Source organism: Haemaphysalis longicornis, unplaced genomic scaffold (assembly GCF_048455015.1).
Source record: "Haemaphysalis longicornis isolate Haplotype H1 unplaced genomic scaffold, Haemaphysalis longicornis Haplotype H1 scaffold_4, whole genome shotgun sequence".
NCBI lineage: Eukaryota > Metazoa > Arthropoda > Arachnida > Ixodida > Ixodidae > Haemaphysalis > Haemaphysalis longicornis.
Genome location: NW_027526361.1, coordinates 33,087,354 through 33,109,723, shown reverse-complemented (window position 1 = coordinate 33,109,723; position 22,370 = coordinate 33,087,354). Strand labels below are relative to the sequence as shown.

The window sequence follows — 22,370 nt, the reverse complement described above, 5'->3', positions numbered from 1 at the left end:
CCGACTGCTTTGCTCGTCAGTTTTCTTCTTTGTTTGGGCTTAGCGGTGGTAGTGATGACGGCAGCGTCTCTTGTCACCAGGACGGTTACTCCGCTTGTTTCCAATTGGATGAGAACATCGTGCGGGCCAGCATCAAGCGGCTAAAGCCCTCGTTTTCTTCTGGGCCAGATGGTATTCCTGCTGCAATTCTAAAAACGTATGCAAATATATTTGTTCCTGTGTTCACCTCAATATTTAATAACTGTCTCCGGTCTGGCACGTACCCTCGATCATGGAAAATCTGTCGTGTATTCCCTGTTTTCAAGTCAGGCCCAAAAACCGACCCCATGAACTATAGGCCAGTGTCGCTTCTTTGTTCTGCCTCTAAAATATTCGAGTTATCTCTTCATAAGGTCTTGTCTTTCTCACTTAAACACGTCCTCATTCCTAATCAACATGGCTTCATGCGTGGTCGCTCAACTTCCACAAACCTCGCATGCTTCATGGAGCAGGCTGTCCCAGCAGTCATTGGTAGAAGCCAGCTTGATGCGGTCTACTGTGACATGAGCAAGGCCTTTGATGTAGTCAACCACTCGTTATTGCTTGCCAAGCTCATTCTGTTAGATGTTCACGCTTCCTTAGTGGGTCTTATACGTTGCTATCTCCAGGAGCGTTATTGCTATGTAAGTGTTAATGATCAAACATCATTTAGGTACAAAGCAACCAGTGGTGTACCCCAGGGCTCCGTTCTGGGCCCCCTTCTTTTTTCCATTTTCATTAACGATGTTGCTTCTGCCATTAAAAATTCTTCTTTTTTGTTGTATGCTGATGATGTGAAAATCTTCAGAGAAGTGCGTAATGTTCAGGACTGTAATTCTCTTCAGGCTGATATCGTGTCATTCCATCGTTGGTGCCCCAAAAACGACTTAATTTTGAACCCCTCAAAAACGAAAGTTGTTTCCTATAGTAGGAAAACTCAACAGCTGCAATACTCCTATAAAATAGCAAGCACTGCACTGCCGAGGGTGACCGAAATTCGGGACTTGGGAGTACTATTTGATTCTTCACTGACTTTCTCTTCCCACGTTACACAAATTACCGGACGCTCTCTTCGATGTCTGGGTGCTGTCTGCAGGTATTCTAGAGAGTTTAAAAGTCCTCTTCCTTTCTTAAAGTTGTATTCGGCTCTGTGCTTACCTCTTCTCGAATACGGTTCTGTTGTTTGGAATGGAACTTGCAAGTCCAATAGTGACCGCATCGAAAGGGTTCAAAATAAGTTCCTTTCTATCTTTAGGCACCGTTTCCGTCATGTACAAGAAGACGCAAACGGCAGCACGTCTTGTCTCAAAAGTATTCCTTCCCTTTGGTGTCGACGAATGAGAGCTGACATTATCTTTCTTTATAAACTTCTTCATGGGGATATTTTGTGTGATGACTTGGTTGCACTTATCAATGTCAACTTGCCGAACAAACTTTTCCGAAGATTTCGAACTTTCAGAACAGATGCTTTAAGTAAACGATGCTCGTCCATCTGCAGAATACAATGTGCATATAATGAATATTCCGATCGTCTTGATATATTCCAGAGCTCTTTGTCTTTGTTCTCTAATGAATTGAAAACTGTTGTAACTTAAGTGCCTTTATGTCATTTATGTGCCGTATTTCTGTTCAGTATTTATTTTATGCAAATCATCATCTTGCTTGTTTGTTTTTCACTTTTCCTGATTTTGTGTTGCTTGAATTTCTGTCGGTTTAAGTGTCAGTGCTTGTAACGCTGAACTTCGTTTTTCCATTTTGAAACTTCCTGACATTTTGTTACAAAACCTTTGTTTTATGTGTATAATCTATCTCCGTCATGTGTATTGAGTATTAACTTGTGTATTTTGTAACGCTGTGCTTGTAACGCTGTGCTTGTATTTTCAATTTTTCACGTGCCTTCAACGTTTTGCTGGCCGGGTGTCATGGCTTCTAACACTAGGCTTCCTTTTTTTTTTTGCTGTTTTGCTGTTATGCTTTCTGGGATCTCTGTAACTATTTTTATCTTATTGTTTCTTTCATATATACGGTTTTCTGTGTTGTGTTGTCTTGATTTTAGTTTGTTTTTATGAATGCTTGTATATGGTGTACCAGTACCAAGACCCTAGGGTTGTTCCTGGGCACCAAAAATAAAGGTTGATTGATTGATTATTATTATTATTATTATTATTATTATTATTATTATTATTATTATTATTATTATTATTATTATTATTATTATTATTGCAAGACCGAATCGATAACCTGTTAAAAAATATATTAAAGAGTGTGGCTTACAATCGAACTTTATCTTTGGGCAAAGACATTTTTTCCGAACTTGGTTTTCATTCATTTAAATCTTTATTCACTTCTACGGTTGTACTGCGTCATTACTGGACTGATGAATTTAAGCTCCCTCACATCGCCCCGCGTCAGCTGCGCAAAAAAACACGGTTTGTTGTTCCGCGCTTTTCAACTAAACATGGAGCAGCGAGACGACGTATGTACATCCCAAAGATTTTTAACAACTTGCCTGATGAATTTTTTTCTGTGAAATCGCGATCTGAATTGAAATTGTTATTGCTTCTGTCCCAAGAGTACAATTTACGTGTATAGTCTTATTTTCTTGCATTGTGGTCTGTGTTCACTACTGTTTAGAGTATACGATTGCTCTGCTTCGATTCACTGTGAATGTAAGTTCTGTTTTCTCATCACTTTCTCTTTGCAAGGCTGAAGTGTTTATTATTTCTACTTCAAGAGTCGCATGTAAATAAGTAATTCTGATATTTCTTGTTTTCTGATGTTTTACTACTCCGTAAGGAGTGTGCTGCTACTTTACTCCGATTTCCTGTAAATGTATCCAATTTTACTAATTAATTTCTGTTTCAATGTTGAATATTGTATATTTATAAAGAAAACACATGTCTTCCTGTAACGCCTGTCTTCCTGTAACATGTAACGCCTGAACGGCGTCCAGACTGCGACAAAGCTCTAGGAAAGGCGTAGACAGCGTACCGAAGTATCTACTTGTAAAAGTAGATGCATCTTCCCCAGTGGAAAGGCGAAATCGATGCCACAACAGGAAACAAACGGCGTCGAGCGGAGTCACCCACCCTGAGCGTCCAGGAGCCAGAAGGCCGGCGTGCCCGCGCCGACCTGGTTGACGGCTGCGCACGAGTAGTTGCCCTGCGTGGATGTGGTGACGGGTTCGGTGACCAGCGTGTCCCCGGTCACGTTGAGCGGCACGCCCCCGTGTTCCCAGCGGAAGGCGCCGCTCGCCGGCAGACCCGTGTCGTTCACGTGGCACCGCAGCGTCACCCGCTGGCCCTTCAGGGGAGGCTGCGGGCCCTTGGGCAGCAGGCTCGCCGGGCCCGGGGGATCTGCGCATGCGTCGACGAGGAAAGAAAGCAAAATGCCATTTTGAAGGCTACTTGAACGCGAAAGTTTTGCTCTGTTTGTCTGTATGTATGTCTGTGCCTCTGTCTGCCCATTGATTCAGCCGCCCGGCCGAAAGATGAAGTGAATTGTCGAGGGAGACGTTTATATAGGCAGAGCCTTTTCGATCTGCAAGAGCGGAATCTCGGGAAAGGAGGTAATACGTCGTGGTGGTGGGAAGCACGAACTAACGACGGGGACAAGAGAAGAAAATGAAAACGAAGACGGATCAGACGAGGGTAACATTTTCCTCCCGATTGCGAAATTATTGCCAGCCCAATTACACAACATTTTACTTGATGATCATTTGTCTACTCTACATACTCATGTCGTCATTGCCAGACATGCCTCGCGAAGAGATAAGAAGGCTGGGGTAGGAATATATTCTCAGTCTCTCGATTGGTCCTTCTGAATCATATACTGCCAGATTATACCTCGATTTTTCAGGCAGAATTAGGGGCGATAACTTTGTCCCTTAATTATCACAGCATAGATTTGCGGGCGCGTTAACCTGTCAGATTCTCTCTCCGTGTGCACCGCTTTAACTAATGGCAAATATTCTTCCATTCTCCGGTGATTCCGTTCATTCGTTCCTCACCAGCTTCGCGAGATCCGGTTAGTATGAGTCCCTGGCTACGCAGGGATAATCTTCAATGAACTATCATACCAAGTAACCAGTTTGACTCTTTGTGTTCCTATCGTCTTGAGCTGTAAAAGTTGACAGTTTTCTGTTGGGGTCGAGGTCCCGGCGTCTTAAAATTTTACAAAATGAATCGGCAGTATGCCCTTCCTCCTTTGCCTGACTGTGTTCACCTCGCTCACTTATGGAAGGCTAAATTCTGCGAATCTCGTAAACGCGGTGTGGCAATCACAAAATTTCGATGCATAATTCCCCCATTGAGTTTTTATCTACACAGATCTGTCAGGCTTTATCTCCTCAATGTCCTTTTTTCAAGGCTCCGGAAAGTATACAACACTTTCTTTTAAATTGTGGCAGCTCTTCCTCGATGCGACACACGCACACGCGTCTAATCATCTTAATCTCCCGTTATCTTCCAACGTTGTTCTTTCCCAAGGTGCCTCGGTCCTAGGATTTTGTCAGAGAGATTTTGTGCTCGCCTTTCACTCCTTCGTTGCGGCAACAGGCCGGCTGCCCTGCTAGGCAGCTATTCCCTCCTTCGTGGTTTCTTTTTCCTGACTATTCCGTTATATCCAAAGATATATTTTTTGATCTCTCATCTTTTTCCGTTGTTTTATTCTTTTTTCCTCTAAAATAAACCGGGTCACAGACTAATCTTTACAGGCAGCTTTTTGTCTAATACCCCGTGTGGGTATGCGAAATGATTCAAAGGTACCAACCAACCAACCAACCAACCAAGCCTTTGTTACCATTTGATTCGGTTCACTCTAAGCTGTAAAACCACGACTTACAAATAAGCCTGGCGCCCGAGCCTCGCGCTCGTAGCTTCAGCGGTAAGTCACAAGCGCGCCAGCAGCGCAAAAGCGGCAAAATTTAACTCCGCAAACCTCCAATGGGCAGACCGAAACGGGAGAGAAACAGCGTGAGAGGTGGGCGGATGAGACACCAGAGGCAATTGCGGGCCAGGGGGAAGGGGGGGGAGGAGGGGGGGAGGAAGGGGAAAGAGAGAGAGAGAGAGAACAATTGTCTTTCGACGACAGCGATGCGAGCAGATATGCGGCCAAGTTTTAAGTGAAGAGCACATTAGGGGCTCGCCTTGTCGTCGTAGCTCGCTCGCTGGACCCAAGTAGAACCACATGGTGTTTCGTCGTCGCGGCGTAACCCAGAGGCTTCGAAAGACAAGCGGTTTATATAGTCATAAGCGTTCGAAACACGTGAACCAATGGCTCCCTCCCACATCTCCCCGTTGTTTAGCGCAAAGAAAACTGCAGGCACGTTTGAGGCAAAATATACGTAACTAACCCGCAGCACCCGCGTCCATTCAGTTAGGAACGCCCGTTGGGTTGGTTTTTGCGACAGTAAGCAAAAAAAAAAAAAAAAGGGTCAGTGCAACGCCGGCACGTGCGGGATGAAAAGCAAGCACAAAAAGAACAGAACTCCGGCTGGCGCAGTTTCAGGAAGGGGGCACGCGAGCACTGCGAAGGCGGGAAATTTGAAATGTGTTCGACAAACCTGTGTTGAATTCATCGGGAGAGGAATGAGACCGGGCGGCGAAGAGAATATTGGGTGGTAAGAGTGAGCGGATAACGGCGCCATAGCCCATTATGGCGACTCACTGCCCTGCACTTCCGACAGCTTTAACATTGAGTGGAACAGCTTTAATTTTTCCTGAATAGAACGAAAGTTTATAAGACTTACTCAGAAATCTAGTAAGACTCTGGACCCAATTGAGCGTATGCTTCAAAAATAGCAAACATCGAGTTAGAGTTATTCTTCCACGAGCAATTTTTAAGTCATTTGTCTTAAGGTTCGCATTATGCTGCGTGTTTCTTTCACTTCAAAACACCTCAATTTATTATCGGAATCCTAAACGAAGAACTGTTATTCAAGAGTGATTAGATGAAACGCAAAAGATTCGGCGGCACTAACTGGCGTTACGTGAGGGCAAGAAAATACAATTTTATGAACAACTGAAACTTGCTTTTTATCTACCACAGAAAAGCGATAAGAGGAAAGGGCATCACAGACATCAAGAATACCTAAATTTCGATGCCCAGGTAAGGGAGAAATTCTCTCTGTCTGTCTTGCCGGTCTAAAACTGGGAAACTTTCAAGCTTCCCATCCACAAAAAAACCCGGAGGAAACAAGAACAAAGAAATTTAGTGTTAAGGCGGCAGCTTGACTCAACTTACCAAAAAAAAATCTACAAAAGAACCAACAAACGCCCTATTCCTAACTACTTAAATACAAAACTTCTGCTTCACATCTACGTAAGAGGATGTGCAGAAAAGACCCTGGCGGAAGCAATATCAGGATACTTTCGAGTCACGGCCTCACTCAAAGCAAAGGCTGACGTAAGCCCAAGACAAGCACAGTAGTTCATGGAAGGGCATGCAGCGTGGACCGTGGCAAGGGAAAGCTGACCCCTAGGAAGAGTGCGGAAGCCCCAGCCGTTGACATCCGCGCCTCTCGAATTCATGTTGAACAAAGTTTTCGGAATGTTCGAAACTCAGCGCCCAACGCAAACGAGCGCTCGATTGCCAGCACAGTGGGAGTGCCGCGAAGCCGCTGGACGCCGGGTTCTGGAGGAAATAAAAGGAGGAGGTACAGTGCTGGTGGTTTTACCACATAGTTAGCAGGCCTTTGACCACACCTTTGGTCTCCCTTTTCTGATATAACAAACGGCTTCTTGTTTCTTCGGGTGCGGCCAATTTTTATGTTCTGCGCTGTCTTAAGTACGGCATCACAATAGTTGTCTCAGGCATGCAGGGTAACGTAAACGGTTTTTACTTTGCCTAGGGGTAGAACGGGCGCGCGGAGGCGTAAGAGGAAGGCGGACGGAGAGTTCGGCGGCCGGCGAAGCGGTGACGCCGGCGGTGGCGGCTGTGACGGCTGCCGCAGTCGATAAAGCACACATCGATGTCTCCGCCGAGCGGACACGGCATGTTCGCGCTCCACCGAGCTTCGATCGGTGGCCACCAACTTCCACAACCTCCCCCTCCCCTCGTCCTTTCCGTCCCCCCGTCTACCACCCTCCATCCCCTCGCGATCCCCAGCCCCGATGTTCACCGTTCCGGATTCCTTCCTGCGTCTCCCCCGTGTCCTACGGCCGCTGATTATTTTGTTCGTCGTTCATGTTCCTTGCATGGACGCTGTCGCGCCGCTTCGTTTGCATTTTCGTCCTCCCCCTCCTCCTCCTCCGCACGAAGTCTGGCTCACCCGTCCGTGAAGCGTGAAAGCTGAATTTACAATTGCAGCCTCCTTTGTAGTTATTTTACTTTGCTTTGCGCGGCAGCTGCACGTTTGTTTATGGTATTATGCTCTAAAAAATTCCAATTATTTAAACTTTTTCGATAACTACAGCTCTCTACAGCTTCCCCATGCTAGCGCCATTTAAATGCATGAATGCTGACGCCACACGCACAAGTACGTCTGACCATTTTTTTGTCGCCTCATTGACTATGGTGTGACACAAAGTGTTCCAGAATTTTCGCTGAAAGCTCAAAAGTTCTGTAGTCAAGGCAGCCAATGTGCCTCGAATGCCTGTGGACCGGAGGTGAGGATACTACGCGGGGAAAAAATTTGGATAAACAGGGTGGACTGGCTGGGCGATACTTCGGTTATGATTGTCAAGAAATGTGACGGACTTTCCGTCAGTCAAAAAAAAAAAAGCATGCTTAGTTGACCGTAGACGTTGAAGTAACGAATCGGTATGTAAATAAACAATAAACCCAAGTCAGCTATTTTTTGCAGTCACAGCTGCGGCAAGAGGTTAAAAAAAATTATGCCAGGATTTATTGTGGGGTGACCTTTATTTTATCTCTTCTGGACAACTGCACCTAAGACACCAAGACTGCCAGAACCGAGGTCTTCGCTATGCATGTGTCCCCAGCCAGAAATGGCAATGAAAGGCTCGTTGAATGCACCCAAAAAGAAAAGCCAGCAGTCAAGAACGCCGAAAAAGGCTTAGCAGAAGTAATTCATCATTTGTTCTTGTTGATAGAGATTCAGTTTTCGTTGATGTTTGAAAGAAATGTATATCGAAGGAGAAAGAAAGAAAGAAAGAAAGAAAGAAAGAAAGAAAGAAAGAAAGAAAGAAAGAAAGAAAGAAAGAAAGAAAGAAAGAAAGAAAGAAAGAAAGCGGAGTAAAACATGCTCTCCGGGTGGGACCACAACCTGCGATCTTCGGAAGACTGGTCCGATGCAATATGCCAGAAAGGCTACCCAAGAGTCTGTGTTCCCCACAACTTTCTTGGTGTTTATAAGGATCTATTTATAGCAATCGCTTCTGGGGACCTTCTTTTCTAGCAGTTTGAGGGCCATAGGTAGCACAAGAGGGTTACAGGCCAGTTTTTGCTCCCTTCACGTCCTAGACGCTCGAGTCAAAGGGCGGGGGGTTAAAAAGTCGCGGAACTTCACCCCACATTCAGCCTTGCGTGTGGTACGAGTACAAAAAGGGTTGCGAGTACAGCTTGCGAGTACAACTTACCAAACTTACTAGCACAGCTTACGAGTAATTCCGAGCACAGCGTTCATAACATTTCTGTTTGAGCTGGTCGAAAAAAGCCCTGCATTTCGACGATGCTCGATGATGATGCACGATGACCATATCCAAGTTTGGCCTCACTCTCAATAAAACATTCTTCGTTAGTGGAGTTTTTTGGCCAAGGGCATCTAAGGCCAAGAGCGCCATGCTATGAAGAGGTAAAAATGTATTGTGAATAGGGGTGCAAATAGTACATAAAATTACTTCGCTGTAAAGAGCCGGTTTCAACAGATCAGTGTGTAGCGTTATGACGCATGAAATGAGCTAATGGGGTACAGAACACTACGAATGAGCGACCCAACAAAGCGTTCATTAACTTTCGATATAAACCGTCAATGTCGATATAAACCGTCAATAAAAGTTCCCACTTCCCACTTCACCCTGAGACCGAAACACCAAAAAACGGTTTCCAACTCAGAACTACTGCACTCGAACCTCTTTATAACGAACACTAATATAGCGAACTATCGGCTATAGCGAACAAATGCGAACTTTGGTTGGTCACGCTTATCCTCAGCGACGCGTTTTCTATTTATAACGAAACCAAAACTGCCAGAGCCACGCGCAATATTAGGTATAACGAAGAAATATTTGGTTGCCACAAGGTTCAAAACTCGAAATCTAGCAAAAAAAGGAGAATAAGAAAAATAAAAGATGAAGCTGCCATTTCTAATAGTCTTAAAAACTTCCTAAGTAGAAAAGGTTCTTTCGTGCATGGACACTGCCGACAAATTCATCCTAATCAGTGCTGGGGAAAGCCACCAGACCAAGATCGCATCCTTCTCCAAATAAATAAATACTCAGCCCTGTTTTGTCAAACGAACCTTGTTCTGTTGAAATTTTACGTTCTTGTGTTCAGGTTCATTTAGTTTGAAATGTCACAAAGAGACGGGAAAAGATTACGTTGATTTAGTTGGTTCGAAGCATATAATAACACATTTTTGCATCCAGGATTTTGCACGAGTCAGGTTGCCGATCTGTTAGAGCCAATTTTTACGCCTACTGTTTCAATTAATATCGATTATACCGAAATCATTTACTGCCCTGATACTAGTTCGGTATAAAGAGGTTCGACTGTAGGAGTACGGTGCGGGCGAACTGCCGGCGAACTACAATGGCGAACTGCGGGCGAACAACAATGATCATCCTGAGACATGGTTCGTGCGCTTTTCCCCTCCACCCACCCTCGAAAATGTTCGTCTGGATATGTCCTTGTCACCTCATTTTAATCACCCACCCCCGTGCTGTCTAACCAATTTCGCTAAAAAGCGGTAAGGAGCATAGGGTTGAGGAATATTTCAGTGAGGGGAGATTTGTGGGTAAACATGGAGAGAGTTCGGAATAGGCACTGAAAAAAAAAAGGAATGATCCACATCGTAAGCCAACGTAAAAAATGAAACGAACTCTAAAGGGAGCATTGGAAAAGCCACTTGATTATCTCACGTTCTGGAATAAGGGCGATTCACCACTAATTCTAATATAAGCCTTAATAAATTCGAAACAATAGGCAGAAAAATGCACAATTTCCTTACGAAAGCTTGAATCATTACGAGGCAAGGCATATGCTTACACTAAAAGAATTCCAGGGGAGGGCGGGGCGGCGGGGGGAGGTGGGTGTGGTGTTAATTTTATTTCAGCTCGCCACGACTCCACCCTAACTTAGGACGTATGACCCCCATGCGAGGGAGGATAGTAGAGAATTTTCAGCTGTCTTAACAAAAAAAAAAAAAACGGTGCTTTGGACAAGCGAGGTATCCCAGATCCACTTTTTGTCCGTATTCTGTTTAGTCGAAACAATAGGTATTCAGAACAATAAAAATACAACGCATTTAATACATTACTTCCACCGCTTTTCGCAACTTTTCATGATTATTGATTATATCAAATGAATACACGGGGAAGTTGGTGGTCCACTAATTATCACAAGCCTAATTTGTGTGTTCCATGACTCGGCACAAAGCAGGATAACGTTAAAATGGGTTCGATCATGTCATTTGCTCAGGTATTTTTTTTTCTGAAGAAGCCTACCACAACTCCACCTCAATCGTTTTGATTAAAAACGTTCAAGCCTCTAAGCCTGTCATTAAATCAGCATTCCCCTCCTTCCGAATTCTCACCAAAACTTTCATTATATATTCCCCGTTTGTTTTCACAGCTCGCAAGAGCCCGCTACCACTACTCGGCTGCACAAATGTTCGAAACATTCAAACAAGTATTCTTTTCATATTATTCCCCACTCCCCGTTCGGGCGGCCGTCAAACCACACCGCAGTAAGTTACAGTCGACACGTGCGCAAACGAGCCACAACAGGCATGCGTCCCGTGAACACGTTACGGCCAATAAAACACAGCAAACCGCGCGCTGGGGACACCCGCATAAATGTCGCAATCCTTCCCGTCTCTACATTTTTTACAGCTCGCACAAAAAACTCCGAACCACGGCGTTCGCAAGAACATGTCGCTTATCGCAAACTGCCCTCATGGCACGACTAGTGTGGTGCGCGCATAGTGCCTCCCCTCGGGAATCGTACGAAATAAAGGAAGAAAAAAGCGTCGGCCTGACTGTATGTCGAGAGAAAACAGCGCAGGCGACATTCGCCCCGCGAGTCGTACGCGAGTTTCTGCTTTGCCTCGCCGGCTCCTACGCGTCCAGTCGTAACGAGATAGGTCGGCCAGCAGCATCGCCCAAGAGTGTCTCCAACAAACCAAGCCGCTTTAGGACGGGAACGTTCAATGCGAGGGATGTGGACATTGCGGTCTGCTAGTGCCACTGGCCGTCGCGGATAACATCTAGTAGCTACGTGATGGTGGCGTTATAGAGAAAGGCAAGTGCCGTTGGGCCCGTCCATTGGTCAAGCATAGTTTCCCAACGCGAAATGTAATCAATACTGCGCCTCGTCCTGCATTCCCTCGATTCTTTCTCTTTATGCACTGCATGGCGCAATAAGTTTGAATGTTCTCACTTCAAAGCCTCTCTTTTGCAACACTGCCCGAGGGAAGCACAATTTTATTTTTTTAGACAAGAATTGTTTTCAAATCCTTTTACAAAACTTTCACTTGATCCTTCCCTCGTCTATAGTTTCCTGCTGTGGAGCCTGTCTGGAAAAATCTATTATTCAAGTAAATTATTCTCCAAGCGGACTCCCCACGGCGAGATAAGACGATTTCGCTCGATGAATTTTATTATGACGCAACTGATCGTTACGAACAAAAGATAAAAAGCCCGCAAAGCTGTGTGGCAAACCGCCAGGCAGTTGTGAATTGCCGCCGTGAAACATTGCGGTTAGGGGAACTCTTTGATACACTTTGGTAACGGGAATAAATTGAACAACAATAGTTTGACTGGACAATGAGAGTAACGGATTGGGCATAGGACTTCGTCTGTGGATTTCCGTGGGCACTTAGTTCCTCCTCTCTCAACTGAGTCGTGCATTGTAAGGCTAGGGAATACGCAAACTGTTGGGGGTAGGGTGAAAGGTGAGGCTTCAGGGACCAGGGCCAACGCTGGTGTCGCCGCCACAAATGATTGGACGAAGAGTTTTCGCGCAAATAACTGCACTGCAGCCATCCGAAATGTCGAAATAACAAAACTGAAAAAAAATATCCCTCCCACCTGTTGTAACATTTTTAGAAAGCTGAAGTGTTGTTCTTTCGTAGTTTCCTGCCTTTCCCCCACTAATCGTATGAAGCCTCAGTGCACCCAAAGAACGTTTCATGCACAGTGCTGTGGCGAAATCTCAACAGCAACTACACTGGCGCACGTGTCATTGCGTGACTAGCAAGTCGCGCACGCATATGGGACACTTACTGCGGAAAGCTAGGCACACCCTCCTGCTAAACATTGATTTCCGTCTCGCATCATTACGCGTGGCTGCCTTCCATTGGTCCTAACCGAAAATTCCAAATGTCACCAGGACTCTTCAAGTGGGTAGAACCAATTTTACGTCGCATTCGGTTGAATTTCGCATACACGCGCAACTTCATCGTTAAGATAGAACGAACTACGTCGCCACTCTGCCCACACTGCGATATGCGAGAAACCTTCTAGCACCTGCTCTGTGAAGGTGCTCGATTTATAGCGCAAAGAGTGTCCCTCGCAGTGTCTTTGGGACTGCCGCTTTCCGTGAACATTCAACTAAAAAACGCTTAAGGACCCTGAGCATGCCACAGACGTGCTTCACAAGCTACAAAAGCTCTGATAGAGCACTTGCAACACACAAATCTATACCAGTCTCTTTATGTAACTCAACGTCTCTCTGCGAATCAATTTCTTCAGCATCATCGCCATCATCACCATCACGGGATCAACTGGCGCAGCAAGTTAGGCATTTTAGCCCAGCTAACATTGCCAGACTTCATTACAGATCGTTCTCTCGCATCCTTTCTCTCCATCTAGATAGTGTTTGTGGATTTGAAGCTGGCATCAGAGAGCCACCTCGCACATATAAAAGAACCGGCTGTAATAAAAGGAAAGGGCAAGCTTGCAAGAAATATATCCTCGTTACCTCCTGAGTTTTTTTTTTTTTATTCTATCCATATGAACTTCCACGGCCTTAACTAAAGAGTTAGGGCACTTCACTCTCAGCAACTACGTAACAATAACACTGTTATAGTTAGAATTACTCGTTCGAGTCAGCTTTTGTGGCGTACAAAACTCATTGCACACCATTCAGCTCTGGTTTCGGCAATGCCCCGCATCGCGAAGTTTAACTATTACACATTGAGAGGCTTATTTCCTGAGCGGGGATCCATAAAATGGCCCCAAAAGTGCGGTTCTGTAGTGAGCCATTCTGCCAAGCACGCCATTTTCAAATCTGCGCTGGTGCTGCGGTCAGCTTAAACTTTCGCAATAATTTTAGAAGAGAGTCTCACGAAACAACTTTTCCGGCGAAGCTGCAATCATGGCACTCGTCGTTGCAGCCGGAGAGTTGTGCCAGGTACGCTTTGCCGCATAAACGGAGATTCTGTCGAGATCAAGGTCTCATTGGTTGCTGGCCTTGAATGGGCGTAGGCGATGCGACGCCGTCTGAATCCACTCTCGAGTATCCATTCTTGAATGCATGCCTTAATATGTATCAGCTCTTTTTTTTTTTCACTCTTAACAGTTGTGCTGTTCTATGGCTGGCCCTGACGAGTCTCTGCTGGTATTGTGCCACGCTGTCTCTCTGCAGCAGGTTTCGGCGCCGCGCAAAAGCCGGTTCCCAGACCCACCCTACAGATGGCGCAACGACCTCGCAGGGGCGGGCTGCCACACGTCCTTTCCCGCCATGGATGCCGGTCGACTAAAACGTCAACGTGCGCTCACCCGAGAACTTCAGCGTCGTCAACGAGAAAATTCGGCAGTGCGTGCAAAGGAATTGGCAGCTAAACGACAGGGATGGGGAGCTAACCTGGAGTCACGGAAGAAAGCAGCCGAAGCAACACAATGGCGGATGCAAGCAAACGAAAAATAGCAGCAGAGGCCCAGCAACAGTGAACTGAAGCCAATCCCGAGGTACGGAAGCAAGTTGAGCGACGGCGCCAGCAAGCTAACCGCGAATTTCTCAAGAAAGAAGCCGAAGCTAAACTCAATCTTCGTAAAAACAACCCCCAGATCCGCTGTTCCAGTAGATGTCGCAATGGGTTGGGATAGGTATAGTTTTTGAAGGTCACACTATGTTTAGATTATTCCGACGTAGCCAGATATGCCGTTAGCAAGGCTTACTTCTTTAGGATTCAGTAAACATTTCACTATCTCGCTTTCTCGTGGACAATTACGTTATGATGAACGCAGTAAAAACCGAGCGTTAGTCCCACTGCCCAAGCATCCGCGGCCGGCCTCAACGATCACTTCGCATCGTCGCGTCAACACAAATTTCAAGGGGCGATAAAGTTGCAGCCTGAAGAGGATCGCAATTACGCACCTCCTGTGAATTTGATTACCGGCACGGCAGACCGGTGATTTCGTGCGAGTTGTTTGAACCGAATGAAGCGACACACACGCACACATTCACGTATGCACGCGCATGCATGCACGCACGCACGCACGCACGCGCACGCACGCACGCACGCACGCACACGCACGCACGCACGCACGCACGCACACACACACACACACACACACACACACACACACACACACACACACACACACACACACACACACACACACACACACACACACACACACACACACACAAAACAACGCAGAGACGGAGACTTACAGACTGGTCTCCGGTCAGTCAGAGTTCTTCAATGTTTGGAGTTGCGAAACTTCCATATGTCACAGGTACCGAAAGGCATCTCTTGATTTGCACCCGTATGATCAGCGGTGTGCATGCATATTGCGCCATCTCTCAACAGGAATAATTTGAAGTATCATATGCAAGTCATTCCAGTCCTTGGGAAATTATTAAAATTACCTAAAGCTTTTGCAATCACCTCAGCGACCTTTTTATCTTTTTGTAAAACGAAGATTACACATTTTCAAAACCTATCCAGTAATTTTAATTCAGCGTATTCTAGTTCAATAATCTCCAGACAGATGGTCGCGGGGTGGTGTAGGGGGACGAATCAAAAGACGTCTTTTCAAAGCGAGTTTCGCAACTCCACATATCGAAAAATTTTGCCTTCTACCAACGCGCGCCACTCCCGCGGTCGCGCGCGGCGGTTAAGGTCGGGTCTATCCCTAGCAGTGCAGTGACACATTTCAGCCCCCATTACAATGCTCCGGTTACTTCTGACTGGATCTCACATGCCCTCGCATTTATAAGCATCAATATCAACTCATTTACTGAAGCTTTACCCAAATTACAAACTGTCTCCGTTAATCTAAACTTAAAGAAGAAGATAGGACACTAGGAATACAGCTTATAAGAGAGAGAGAGAGAGAGAGAGAGAGAAACTTTAATCACAGTTGAAGTGAGCATATTTGTGGTCGGGGTCTTCAGTCCAAGACTCCGTTGGTACGACCGGCTGTCTTCGCCCTTTCCGCTAGCAGAAGCTGCGTTTCAGGAGAAGAGCTGGCCAGCGTACTCTCCCACTGCTCGCGTGAGGGGTTGGGGATGGGGGGAAGGTCTGGGTTCCGTTGACATTCCCAGACAATATGGTACAGCGTGCCTGGTGCTTGGCAGTGAGTACATAGGGGGTCGTAAAGAGTAGGGTGGATGGCGTGTAGTCGTGTTGGGTGGGGGTAGGTATTAGTCTGTAGTTGTCTCAGGATGACTTCCTGTTCTTTCGTGGCCTGATCGGTGACTGGGGGATAGAGTTGTCTCGCTAGTCGATAGTGTTGGGTGATGTCGGCGTATGTGAGGAGCGGTTGCCAGGTTCGCTCCGACTCTTCTTGCGGTGCCCGGTGGGCGAGTTCTCGGGCCAGGACGTGTGCCGTCTGGTTGCCGCGAAGAGCAGAGTGGGCCGGGGTCCAAATGATTGTGACCTGCTTCTGCGGTGGCCGTTGAAGCAGAACCCGAAGCGCTTGTCTTGAAACCCTACCTGCTTGGTATGCTCGGCAGGCGGCTTGGCTATCCGTAATAATTACGCTAGCCTTTGTCTGGGAGAGGGCAAGGGCGATAGCCGTCTCTTCAGCCTGCTGGGTGTTTGACGACCGAAGCGTCAGACTGGAAAGGAGGTCGGTTGTGGAGGTAACGGCCGCCGATCTTACCCCGTACCTCGCGTATTCCGCCGCGTCTGTATATACGACGTAGTCTTGTCCTCCGTACTGTTTTTCCAGCGCAGTTGCTCTTGCTAGGCGTCTTCCCTCATGATGTTGAGGGGCCATGTTCCGGGGTATTGGACGGACAAGAATTCTGGTCCTTAGTTCAGGCGGGATGTCCACTGCGTTTTCCGTGATGTGCGGCGCCGTGTAACCAAGCGTAGCTAGCGTTTCCCTACCCGTTGGGCTTGCTCCGAGTCTTACTTTCTGCGCCGTTAGGTGGGCCTCCATGAGCTCTTCGATGGTGTTGTGCAGTCCCAAAGCCGTGAGTCGTACCGTAGAGGTGCTTGGAGGAAGTGCCAGGGCTTGTTTATATGCCTTTCTAAGAAGGACGTCTAGCTTTTCGCGCTCCGATGTCCCCAAAACCGCATAAGGAGCCACGTAAACGATTCTGGATACGACGAAGGCCTGCACAAGACGGACCATGTCGTTTTCTTTTAGTCCATGGCTCCTGTTCGCCACCCTACGCAGCATCCGAATAATTTGAGCCGTGGTTTCTTGGAGCCTGTTGAGAAGCAGGGTGTTTTTGCAATTTTCCTGGTATGTCATTCCTAATATCTTGATTGAGGGTTTCGGTTTGATGAGTATGCCATCGAGCCAAATTTTGATGTCTGAAACGTCCCTGCGGCATTTTTGTACTATTATAAGTTCCGATTTCTGCGGGGCACAAGTTAAACCACATCGGCTGGCGTAGGTGCGGACGACGTCCGCTGCCATTTGTAGGCTGTCTTGCATAACGCCTGGAGAGCCTTTGGCAATCCAGATCGTTATATCGTCCGCATACAGGGCATGCTTAATGTTGGGGATTTTCACTAATTGTCGGGGAAGGCCTATCATGGCTATGTTGAAAAGTAGAGGCGATAGCACTGCCCCTTGTGGTGTACCACGACTGCCACACTTTATGGGAGACGACTGGATGTCGCCAATCTTAATGATCGCAGTCCTATCAGACAGAAAATTCTTGATGAATGAGTAGGTCTTTTCCCCGCAACCCAGGTTGCCAAGATTTGTGAGGATTGCTTCGTGCGTTACATTGTCGAACGCACCCTTCAAGTCTAAAGCCAGGATCGCTTTGGGTGTGGTGCGACTGGCTGCCTCAAATATGTCCTTCTTCAGCTGCAGCAGTACGTCCTGAGCTGAGAGGTGCGGGCGGAAACCGAACATCGAGTGAGGCATTTGGTCCGTCGTTTCAAGAAACCTTTGTACACGGTTAAGAACGACGTGTTCCATAAGCTTTCCGATGCACGAAGTGAAGGAGATGGGGCGAAGATTATCCGTGCAAGGTGTTTTGCCTGGTTTTGGAAGGAGACGAATCTCTGCTTCTTTCCAGGCCGGTGGCACCACCCCCTTCTCCCAACACTCGTTCATGTAGGTAGTCAAAGCCTCCACGGAGCCGTCATCCAGGTTTCTTAGGGCCTTGTTCGACACGCGGTCCATGCCAGGGGACGTGTTCCGGCGGATCTTCAGCAAAGCCGCCCTCACTTCAGCTGATGTTATTGGGCTATCGAGATCTGAATTGGGGCATCCCCCGTACTCTGGCAACTGCACCCTGGGTGTAGGCGGAAAATATCTTGCCTGTAGCTCCCGTAAGAGGTCTTCTTGCGTGCCAGGGAATTGGCGAATGATGGCTTGCATCGTCTTACTTGTTTCACTCCGACTTTTAGTACGGTCGATTAGGTAGCGGAGGATTATAAGTATTTAGTGTGTTTTGCAGACGAAAATGAGTATTGGTTATTTAATAGCGTTGTAAAATAATTAATCAAAACAGTTACTAACACTTCGGTTAGTGGCCTCATGGTGGGCACCGTCATTCGAAGATTTCTATCCCCGATCGCATGGTTCCAATACTCAAACTTGCCCTCATAGCAAAGTTGCGGTCACTGACCGAGTAAAATGCACCTTTGGGATCTCACACGGGATCCTTGTTACTGCGAAGGAAAGATTGACATCCACCTGAATGCAGCCACACGGCTACAAAGAAAAGCTATACAGCTTCCTCAGAAACTTCACAGTTGAAGAAAAAATTGTCCTGGTCCAGGATTCGAACCCGGGACCACCGCTCAACGGGAGACGTCGTTCTACCAACTGAGCTAACCAGGAGGCGAGTCGTTTGCAGGGCGAGAACGAATTCATCAACAACTCGAAGTAATGGACACGTTTTAATCGGCCAGATTTAGGGGAAATCCCCAAGGTGGAGTAAGTTACTGCGAAGGAAAGTTTGACATTCACCTGAATGCAGCCAGGGGCCCTATTCTCGACTGCACAAATTCCCGGGAAGTCTGGGCATTTGCCGGAAGTTTTTTCTGATTGGCTTTCAATTTTGGTCACGTGCTTACGGTTGACAAAGCGGTTGTGTGTGCCTTCGTCATTTTGACGTTTTAAGACGTTTACGGGCACCAGTTCCAAAGTTTGCCTTAGTTCTCTTTACTGAAAGCGCATAATTCTTGGCCCGCAATGAAAAACTAGACTGAATGCACCAGACATGGCAACGCAGGCCTGTCTTTGCTATTCAACAACAATACTGCTTGTAATACACGCTCTCTATGTGATTGGCTGAGAAGGCATGACGTAATTTAAGTAGCTGGCGGGAACGATCACGTCATGCATTGGCAACTTCAGCCTGCGTAAAAGTGACGTAATGTTACGTAACAGCTTTAAAATGGCGGCTGCTTTTGCAGCAAAATAGGGCAAAAAAATTCCCCGCATTTCCCCGAGGGGAAGAATGTGAAAGTGCGAATGCACGAGTTGAATTTGCGCGGTTCGGTAATGTTCGCGAAAGAGAGATCACACACACACACACACACACACACACACACAACTACAAAGAAAGAAAGATGCATTTATTCACACACACCTATTTGTGTTGTCGTTGTACTTGATTGCTAGAGCGGATCTCAGCTTTGAAATTTCGTGTCAGTACTCCTTTAAGCGGGTGCATTAGCCCTTCTCACACCCGACTCTTGGCCAATCCCCCACGTGGGTATGTGCCATGTCAGCGGCCAGGCAGCGCGCGCCCATCTCCCCCCGTTGCCAAGGAAGACGAGGAGATTCCTGGCCAATCCCCCACGTGGGTATGTGCCATGTCAGCGGCCAGGCAGCGAGCGCCCATCTCCCCCCGTTGCCAAGGAAGACGAGGAGCGCGCGCACCCGCAGCTGTTGCTATGCGGACGGCGGCGGACGCTTCAGGCTCGCTTAAGAAGTGCATTCGCACTTAAAAATTTCGCCCACCTTCGGCGCCGTGAAATGTCCTCGAATTTGCAGAAGGCGCAGTTTCGCATGACGCGTGGTTTAAAGCCTGTTTTCTAAAAAAAAATATAATAGTTTCGACTGTTTCCAAGTCAGCGATCCCGGAGCATACAAATAACGTGCAGTATTTTGCTTCTCGATTTGGCAATAAAATAAAAATTATTTGTTTGGCGTAACCACAACATAAGGGTGCAGTACAAGCCTCTCCATGACAAAGAGAACCCAATGCATGGTATTTGTCCACGCTCCTCCTAGTAAGCTGCTGGGTCACATGATCTAACTCAAGAGAAAAATAACAAAAAAAAGTGACTCTTTTGTTCATTACCACGCTGATTGAAGTCGAGCGTGACGAATAAGTGAATCGGCGACCTCGGTGCGCCCCGCGGTTATCAGGCGTTGCGGTTCGCTGCTTTTAGGTGGCATACAAGCGACGGTCGCGGCCGTCTTTTTCTGCGATCACGCCCTAAACTTGTAGCTAGCAGCAGACGATAGCATCGCGGCGGTGGTGGCCGGGAAGGCGATAACGCAACAAAGCTTGCATTGAAGGAGAGAGCTCAGCTATGTTTCTAAACGCGATTGAAAGAAATAAACAGATACGTTAAAAAAGATTGTGTGATATTATTTAGCTCAACATCCCCCCTTTCGCTAACTTTTGGATCGACGTTACTCGATCGCCTTGTGGTGTTGACGCCAATTTTGACCTGTAGAAATGTGTTTCTCTTGCCAACCTCAGCTACCGTCTAAATTTTTATAATACATGACAAGGGTTTTTATATCTTTTATGGGCATTATATGATACATTAGTTGAGATCTTTGTGAGGGAAGCATCAAATTACACTGCATGTCGTCAGAGCTATACGTGAATCACGTCACTAATTGCTTACGTTGTTCTTACGCCAAAAGACATGGCGAATTTCCCGGTAATTTGCGCAGTCGAGAATAGGGCCCCCCAGGTTGATGTCAAACTTTCCTTCGCAGAATCTTACTCCACCTTGGGGATTTCCCCTAAATCTGGTCGATTAACCCGGTATCCTTGTTAACAGTGCGTTCACAATACGAAACGCCAAAAGTTGTGCATTGTACTTGGTCAGCCACAGCAACTTTGCTATGCCTGACTGGACGAACTCCCGTCGAACCCTGGAGTACATTCAGCATCCTCGTTTGCGATTCATTTAACGTATCCCTCTACACTCGTCTATAATTTAAGAACCACAACGGAAGTTGCCTCTGCGCCTCATCACTGCAGCCCGCTGTTCCTACGCACAGCGCAAAGAGTGCGTTACTCTATTTTGAAAGTGACACGAGTAGTTTCCGTGCTTTTTTGGACTAAACCTGCTTATGAATTACTGCTTCGACGACAAACAAACAATGTTAGAAAAGCGTACGCTGCCACGCATTAAGGGCACGCTTATTTCAAAACAAGCGCTCGCTTTGAGGTCATGAGTCAGTAGCTTCGGGGCAGGGGTACACTTAATGAGCTACTGCCGTGCTTAACTTGCACCCGATTATAGTCATATTTGTACTGATCAAGCGTGATGCTCGAGTACATTGAAGAGTAGACCCGCCGTGGTGGCTCAGTGGCTGATAGAGAGAATGAACTATATAATTAAATCAACGAATAGCTTCAGAGACGCGTTCTCATTTCAGGGTGCCTTGAGCTTGGACCGCGTCGACAGCCCGTTCGATCAAGAGCAGCTGTTCTTCGAGGCCGCAGCTGGCCAAGGCTCTTTCCCAAAGCTCTATGGAAAAGTGGAGGGAAGGGGTCTAGGGTAGATTGGTCGCAGCCACCCCTATGTCTATGCGGGTCTTCGGCTCTCCACAGAAGCGGCTAAGTAAAGAAAAGGGTGCCCGGTCAAAGAGGTGAAGTCTGCGCGGTGGAGTGTGGGGAGATGTTAACCTGCAGGGCGCGCAATATACTTTCCTTGTCCCTCGGTAGCGATTTTTGCGAGGAGGTAGACATTTTACGGGACAGCCTATGCTGCTGCGTAATTTCCTGGTATGTGGCAATAGGATGCACGCGCTCGGGCTCGGCTTCATCAGCGCTGGCTCGGCGCTTCAAATCTCGAGCCGCGAGGTTGGCGATCTCGTTGGCGGGGATGCCGCTGTGAGCTGGTGCCCATGCAATACCGACTGGTCTCGTCTATGGTCTCTTATTGGTTAGTAGAGAGAGAGAAAAAAAAAACTTAAACTGAGCTTGTCTTTAGCGTGAGAAGTTGGTGGTCGTTCTTATCAGCCCAACGACGACCGAGGCGGCCCTTGCGATCAGGGAGGTCTGTACCTCCCTGTCGTGGGATGCATGTGCTTTTCTCCACTGCTCAGCTAAGTGTCGTGACGTGCAACTGACCTTTGGCAAAGTTGCGGTACGCTTGCTGGGGAGTCTGTTATGGCAACTATGGCGCCGCTTTGGCTAAGCGCAAGGACAATTGCCGCTTTCTCGGCTTAGAGGGGGCCGTGTCCGGAGATCGATATGCTGCACCTGTGTTGCTTATTTAAAACGACGGTGGCGGCCATGGCTGTTCTTCCGTGGTAACAGGCTGTGCCTGTGTAGGCGGTAGATGATTTATCTCCATTCAATTTAAATATTGTGCGGGCTGGAGCCTCTCTGCGATCTTCGTGATGCACAAGGTGCATATGGCGTGGTAAGACAGGTACAATTAAACATTTTCTAGTGGAGTGTGGTACGGTTCCAGTAAGGAGAGCTGAGTGGCTGAGGGGGGTGGCGTTCCGCTGCTAGCCCAAAAACGCGGGTTCGGTAACGGCTCCAGTGGCTGATTTTCACATTAAGGCGAAAAGCAAAAACTCCGGTGTGTGAGAACTTTG

At 47.1% G+C, this 22,370-nt stretch overlaps 1 protein-coding gene across 2 annotated transcripts in view; it reads right to left on the bottom strand.

Annotated features, from left to right (window-relative positions):
- The window catches only part of LOC144178483 (B-cell receptor CD22-like), a 286,568-nt gene that overhangs the window by 61,177 nt on the left and 203,021 nt on the right, over nt 1-22,370 (bottom strand). For both annotated transcript variants that reach the window (XM_077706383.1, XM_077706384.1), the window contains exon 7: nt 3,108-3,374. In XM_077706383.1, coding sequence (XP_077562509.1) covers nt 3,108-3,374 — 267 coding nt within the window. The remainder of the gene's footprint in view (nt 1-3,107; nt 3,375-22,370) is intronic.